Genomic DNA, 7,448 nt, shown 5'->3' with positions numbered 1-7,448 from the left:
CTGTATCCCCCCCCCCCCTCACCCCCCCCCCCCCCCCCCCCACACACACACGCACGCACGCACGCACCAAATTTTCACTATTAATAATGACTACGAACTTTGTATTTAATCTGTCGTAGCTATACACAAATATACTTAGTAGTTAATACTCGTAGAGTTTTTAATAATCTATTGCTAATACATCTCTCTAAATAGAAAAAAAACTATAAATTTTATTATTTAGAATTTGTTGGTCGTTAATTTTTTTAATTAGTTCAAATATTATATATCTAGTTGTCTCAATTTTCTCATTAATTATTAGACCAAAGTAATAATAGAAAAAAATAATACAATTATTGGAAGCTAACACATGCAACATAGTTGTTTTAAGAGTGTTGATCATCAATCATGCTATAACATCAATTGTATTAATTCATCATTCAATAATTAAGTGTTTAAAGAACAATTTTAAATTTTAAAAATAGAACATAAAATATGTAAAAGAATAAAATGGTGGGACACCAAAATGCACCGACCACATGCATTTTGATTGACTTGAAGATTAAGCCTTCACCATACAACTCATAATCACACTACTATACAAAATATTAATAAATTTTAAGTGATAAATATTTATTGTTAATATAAAAAAAATATGCTATGTTATGTTGAGTTACATTAGTTGTATACAAAACAATTATATCGTCAATGCATATAACTTTTTAATTCTTTTAACTATAATACATATGGTTAATGCAGAAATCCTGTACTATTAAACGTGATTCAAATTATTTAGTCCTTTTTTTTTTTTGCAACTTCCATGCACTTATAAGTAACGTAAACAAACCACTCTTCATTTCTTATAAATAAAGACTTCCCTTTTCTTTTCATTTGATTTTAGTGATTTTATTTTTTCCACCAAAAGTCACCATACCTAACATGCCATATATTTCTTCATTACACACACTCATATAGCCAATTCTTTTAAGCAAGAAAGAAATCAATAACAACTCAAAATTTGTCATGGGAATTATGTCAAAACTCCCAATTATTTTTCTCATTTTTGTGGTTTATTCAACACAAATAACCAATGGATTATTGAATAATCCAAGAAAACTTGATGAAGCTAATATTGTGAACAAATGTGGTAGTTGTCCTTGTAACAATCCATGTAATACACCCTCTCCTCCACCACCACCACCGCCCGTTCCGTCACCACCACCACCAAAGAAACCACCATCAAGTGGATATTGTCCCCCTCCTCCTCTTCCTCCTTCTGAGGGCGGTGGTGGTGGTGATGGTGGTGGTGGTTATAGTCCAAATCCACCAAGTAATTCACAATACATATATATGAATGGTCCACCAGGAAATTTGTACCCCGTTGATCAATATTTTAATGGTGCCAAAAGGGACTTTACTAGTGGATTTTCACTTTTGATCAGTGGATTTTTCTTGGGAATTATTGCTTTGATATGAATATTGATCAAATTTTATGAAGCTAGCTGCAGATTTCATCAAAAAACAAGAAATTTAGTGGCTAAGAGTATTTTTAATCTTCTTAGATTAGTGCTAATTAGCAATATTATCTTATCTTATCGTTATAATTTCCATCTGTATCGATCCTAGTTCCAATAACATTTTAATTTTCTTCCACTTTGTATTTTTTTTTTTGTTGTCAGTATTTTGTTTCTTTTTATATTTGATCTAATCATATACTGTTTCTCTTCCTCTCATATTTTCTTTTGGCGTTAATTTTATTTTAGTTGGGGACTACATTAACTATCCTTAATATCTCGAGTTCGAATCCTAGATATGGAGAAAATCTTGTTGAGAGTGTCACGTCAGAATGTGCTTTGCAGTGTGCGATTCAAATTTAGTTGGGACTACAATACGAACTTCGAAGACCATGTGAGAAACCAAAAATCAAAAACCGAAAAAAAAAGAACTACATCGATATGGTCTCAATTAAAAAATATATGCAAAAGCTTACTAGTATTAAACAAAGAGTTCTTATTTAAATTTCAATATTGCAAAGATGTCACATAAATTAACACGAATACGTTAGAGAATGTCAGCAGTAGAAAGTTGGTGGGGGAATGAGATCAACCTTGGTTAATACTTTTTTGAACATCTTTTTTGAGGGGAGATAACATAAAATGTCGTTCCAAGTAAGTTTAAAATAATTTTTTGGATAATTTTAGTCTTTTAGATTTTCACAAATTTTTTTTTTTTTGTCTTTGTCCAATATTACAATTGTAATCCATTAATTAGATCGGATAGAAATTGTAAAAAATAAAAAGAAGAAGAATTTATGAGAACTCATATTTGGAAGTGCATTTCTTGTGCAACTCTTTGACGTGCAATTTTTAATCTATTTTTTTTTCCATTCTAGTGTAAATTTTTCTTGTTGCAATTTTTAATATTTATGAGACTTTCTTGATATTTATGATTAACAAAATTTGTTATTCCCATAAAATTTAAAGATAAAATTAAATATTTGACGGAGATTAAAAGCAAATACTTTGACAAATTTTAAAGTGTTCCCTTTTGTCAATCTAGGAACGCGCCGTAGTTAGGCCTTTATTTTGGCTAGTTTTGCAACAACCTATTTTATTTATTTATTTGGTGTCTTATATTCACATTGGAGTTTAATTAAATTTACATGCACGTGAATGGAAAGTCTCTCATTAAGAGTAAAGTGTTCCCTAACAAAGACGATTCTATACCTCGAAAGACTTGAACCTGAGATTTTGATTAGAAATGAAAGAGTACTTATGAGTCAATCACAATTCTTGTTGATGCAACAACCTGGTTAGGTACTGTTTAGGTTAGGAGTGTGGAAAATGTCAAGTTGTTTGGGTACTTCTTTTCATACTATTGGCTCACCACATGTGACAATAGGGGAAAGGAAAATTAGGAGAGACGTGGAAAATCAAATCTTCACTAATAAGTTAAGGTGAAAATTTAAATAATTAATTAACTGGACTACTAAGCTTTTTCAATTGTAAATGTCATTTTGTCACTTAGATTAATTTTTTTTTCCAACTCAAAAGTTTCAACAAGGGAAAAAAGAAACAAGATACTTACCCATATGTACATGCAACAACAGAACATTTCAACAAAAATGGTTGTATCTTGTATGTATATGTAATGTAACGATAATGTATTTTTCATTATACCAAAAAAAAATCATTTTATTACAGTAACATATTCAGTTGAAATCTAATCAAACAAAATGTAAGGATTCAGAAATTTGAGTCATTTTATCTTATAAAGCTAGGAACATAAATTTCATTTATATAATGATTTTAAATTGCACATAGACAAAGCAAACAAATAAGTTGCAGTATTCAAAAGCAAGCTAAGCAAGATCCAAAAAATTAGTTAGACAAAAGTTGTGCAAATTGAGTAGTACCTTTGAATTTTCAACTTGAAATTAGTGCAAATTATGAGCTTGGAGTACATCATAAGTTAGATAAATGCCTCAGTTTTCACAAAAAAATTATGAGAACAGATGTATACTCATATGCTCTCTGTTCACTTTTATTTGTCACATTTGGATTGTCACGCCTATTAAGAAAATAATAATTGTCATGAATATTTTATCACACTATTAGTCTATTAATTTTTAAAAAGAAATATATGGGCTTAACAAGTATATATAGGCTTAGAGTCCTATGAAATTTTTAAAAAGAAAATAATGAGTTCTTTCCCATTGTAATATTAAATGACAATTTTATCTATTATATATAGTTTTTTAATAAAAAAAGAGTTCAATTAATATTTTTAAAATTCTTTCATAGAGGGGATCAGGCTAAGACCTAATTTATTACTGACCATTCTTGAGATTTAGACTCAAAATTGAGTATTTATTGCACAATCTATTAAATTCAATCTCAGACTTTATAAAGTTTGGCAGTTTATTGGGAAAAAAGAAAGAAAATTATGCCTGCAACATTTATTATATTGTACACTTCTCTATGAATAGTTTTTTTTCTATTACTTGTCTGAATAATTAAGAGAGATTTAGTTATTTTAAAAATATATTTATTTTTATTATTCAATAACTATATAAAATACTAATAATTAAATTTAGAGTTCAAAAAATATAATTAATGAGAATGATTTAGTAAAATAAATTCCTACTGATAACATATTATATAAAATACTCTCTCGTTCAGAATTTATAAAACTGCAATACTTAAAAAAGTCTAATTATTTTTAAAATTTGAGCTAGATTAGGGACCATTCTTGAACTAAAAATTGAGTATTTATTGCATACTTAAACAAAGTTTGGCAGTGTGTTGAAAAAAAAGGGAAGGAAATTATTTATTCAAGATTAATAAAAATGCAATTTCTTCCTGCTTTTATACTTATATATGATAGAAAAATTAATGCTCATAATTTTGTTACCCTTGAATTAAAAAATGTGTATTTATAAACCTCAATCTAATTATAAAATGAATATACTTTAATTAGCTAGTTTTTTCTCAGCTAATTAGTATCTATATAAATACTACATGTTCTTTAACATTTTCTCACCATTTTATTTTCACAGCTTATTGCTATTTTGAGCGGAAGAAAATATGGGTTTGAAAGGCAAGTTGATCGCTTCACTAGAGGTGAGGGGTGGAGGACACTCAATTTTTGATATTTATCACACGAATACTCATCATGTATCCAATATAAGCCCTAGTATTGTCAACCATTTTGAGATTCATGAAGGTGAAATTATAAAAGTTGGTTCAATTGTTAGCTGGAATTATAACGAAGGTAACATACATTTTCCTGCTCTCTCTCTCTATATATATAATTTACTTGTATCAATTTTCTATATTTCAAATGTTTTGCAAGAAAAAAAAATTCATGAAAGTTACTTGTCATATCAAACATAATATAATCGAAATCAATGTTTTAAAAGGTGGGGGTGTGAGGTGAGCGTTTTACTTAGCATAGGGTGAGACGTAAGCCTCGAGACAAGGGGCGTAAGCCCTATGAATCTTTAAATTTTTAATTTACAATATAGTATAATAATATAATAACATAAAATTATAAAAATACATCTAGTTTGGAATAATTACAAATATGTTTACGAAAACACATAGACAATCAAACTTCTAACATGATTATACAAGTATAAATAATCTAATATCTTAACTTTTTAATAATAAAATAATCATTATTTCTAAAAATATAGTATCATCATACTATACAATTTACCCCCTAAAAGAAAATAATCAATGAAACTTACTAGTATATATTATAATTAATAAAAGCATCACTCCATCATGAATAAAGATAGAATTACTCAAATAGCTAAATAAAATATGATAATTTTGAAACATATATATGAGAAAAAATGAAGACCAATGATAAGTGAAAATATAAAATTTCACTATATGTATTTTTAAAAGAAATGTTACATAATATATAATCACTCTCATAGTTTTACCAAATAGTAAAAATACGATACTACAACTTGTTATTTGAGTAACTCTCAATCTTCTTATTTCTATAGATTAAAAAACTATTAAGTATCATTCATTTATTCAAGAATTATGAGGGTCACCAATGTTAACTAAAGAATTTAACGCATAATTTGTGTAAGATCTGTTAGACGAGCCCCTAGCGTTTGGTGTTGGGTGTGCTTAGGGCATACAGTCGGGCGCTTAGAACATAGTCTTACAGAACTAAGCCCCACACTTGAGTCTCGGAGCGTTTTGGTAGAGCCTTCCCCCGAGGCGAGCCCCAAAACGAGTCCTAACAGAGTCTTTTAAAATACTTATCGAAATTATAGTTTTCCTTACTAATTTCCATGTTCTCCACAATTCCATCTATTCTTATGTAACTCTATTCACGAAAGGTAGACAATTCAATATTTATAATCATTAAATATTTTTTGAAAAAAAATGAGTAGAAAAATAAATAAGCTATTAATTTAAATTGTTTAAATCTTTTGTGAGGAAAGAGACAGTTGAATAGGAGTAACATCTGTTGTATTTTCTTATTTTAATAATTACAGATGGACAGAAAAAGATTGTGAAGCAAGTAATTGAAGTCATCGATCCTCACAAAAAATTAATCAAATGGAAAGTGATTGAAGGCGATATATTAGAGATGTATAGTTTCTTTACTATTGTAACATCTTGTGAACATGAGTGGACTACATGGAGTTTTGAGTATGAAAAAAAAACCGAAGACACCCCAGAGCCTCTCAATTTCGTAGGTCTTATCCTTGAGGTTACCAAGCATATAGATGATCACCTTCTTAAGCAATAGAAGATCTATGTTGTGCTATATATGTGTGTACACACATTTTTATTGTATGTTTCTATTTATGTGATGAATAATTTACAATATTAGCTAATGTTAGCTAGCGTATGAAATAAATCATATTGTGTTCTACGAATATATTCTATGTATGTCAATCTCCTATTATCATTTTCAGGGACCAAAATATGTAAGATATTATGTATTTAAGCCTTTTTCCTTTATTTTTAAATGCTATATTATTTTTAGGGAACTTAATTTGTCAGATTATACTAATTACAAACTTGATAATATTTATTGTTATACTAAATTTATTAATAACCCTCAAACGGTTAGAATTGGATCGCCTAAAGGATAGTATAGGTTGGGTGTCAATCCCAATTTTAGGATGTGATAGTTTATTTGTTATTTGTTAGTTGTTAGTTGTTAGTGCTATTAAATTATATTATTAGGGTACTTCAAGTAATTTACTCTTCTATGAAAGACAAATATTGGTAGTTAATTACTTTTTTTTTATTGGTTTCCACGCGATGTTTGGAGTCTGTATTGAAGCTTCGATTAAATTCGAATCGCGCATGGCAGAGCTCACTTGGAGGTAGCGCTCCAAATAGAATTTTCTTCATATCCAGGGTTCAAACTTGAGACTTATGATTAAGAGTTAAATGAAGTATAGAAAGGAAGGAGTGTGTGTGTTGACACACCTTATAATTCTATGACACATAAATTGAAACAGAACCAAATGAGTTCATGGAAGACACAAGTCTTCCACCTAAGTTACCTAACATACAAAACAACATCACCTATAAGACATTGCACTTGCATTTGTTGCATACTTTTCTTCATCTCTAGCCTCTTTTTTTCAATCTAGACATAAATACCCTCAAGAGAGCCCCCACCCCCTACCCTACCCCTACCCCAACTACCTCACACTATTTCCTCACTAACTTTTTTTCTCCACCCCATTCTTTCTTCTTCCTACAACAAAAAAAAATGTTCACTAAACATCTCCCACTCTTACTTCTATTCTTGTCACTATTTCTCAACTTCATGGTATCAACCTTCGGTCAAGTGTGTCCATATCCATGTTACCCTCCACCGACCGGCCCCGTAAACAACCCTCCGGTGGCTATAACCCCACCATATCCACCACAAGGGTCTAATTATAACAATTATCCACCACCAAGTGGTGGCGGTGGTGG

At 29.6% G+C, this 7,448-nt stretch overlaps 2 protein-coding genes across 2 annotated transcripts; both read left to right on the top strand.

The window, feature by feature from the left end:
* Positions 1-875: 875 nt before the first annotated feature.
* LOC102579811 (cytokinesis protein sepA-like) lies at positions 876-1,712 on the top strand. The gene has a single exon (XM_006360352.2). It carries the CDS (start codon positions 1,003-1,005, stop codon positions 1,453-1,455), a length of 453 nt encoding a protein of 150 aa, XP_006360414.1. The 5' UTR covers positions 876-1,002; the 3' UTR covers positions 1,456-1,712.
* A 2,755-nt stretch (positions 1,713-4,467) lies between these two features.
* On the top strand, positions 4,468-6,421 carry LOC102579487 (MLP-like protein 34). The gene is made up of 2 exons (XM_006360351.2): positions 4,468-4,752; positions 6,002-6,421. The coding sequence occupies exons 1-2, from the start codon at positions 4,566-4,568 to the stop codon at positions 6,256-6,258; spliced, it is 444 nt and encodes a 147-aa protein (XP_006360413.1). The 5' UTR covers positions 4,468-4,565; the 3' UTR covers positions 6,259-6,421.
* Positions 6,422-7,448: the final 1,027 nt, after the last annotated feature.

Source organism: Solanum tuberosum, unplaced genomic scaffold (genome assembly GCF_000226075.1).
Source record: "Solanum tuberosum cultivar DM 1-3 516 R44 unplaced genomic scaffold, SolTub_3.0 scf00322, whole genome shotgun sequence".
NCBI lineage: Eukaryota > Viridiplantae > Streptophyta > Magnoliopsida > Solanales > Solanaceae > Solanum > Solanum tuberosum.
This window is presented reverse-complemented; position numbering and strand designations above follow the sequence as displayed.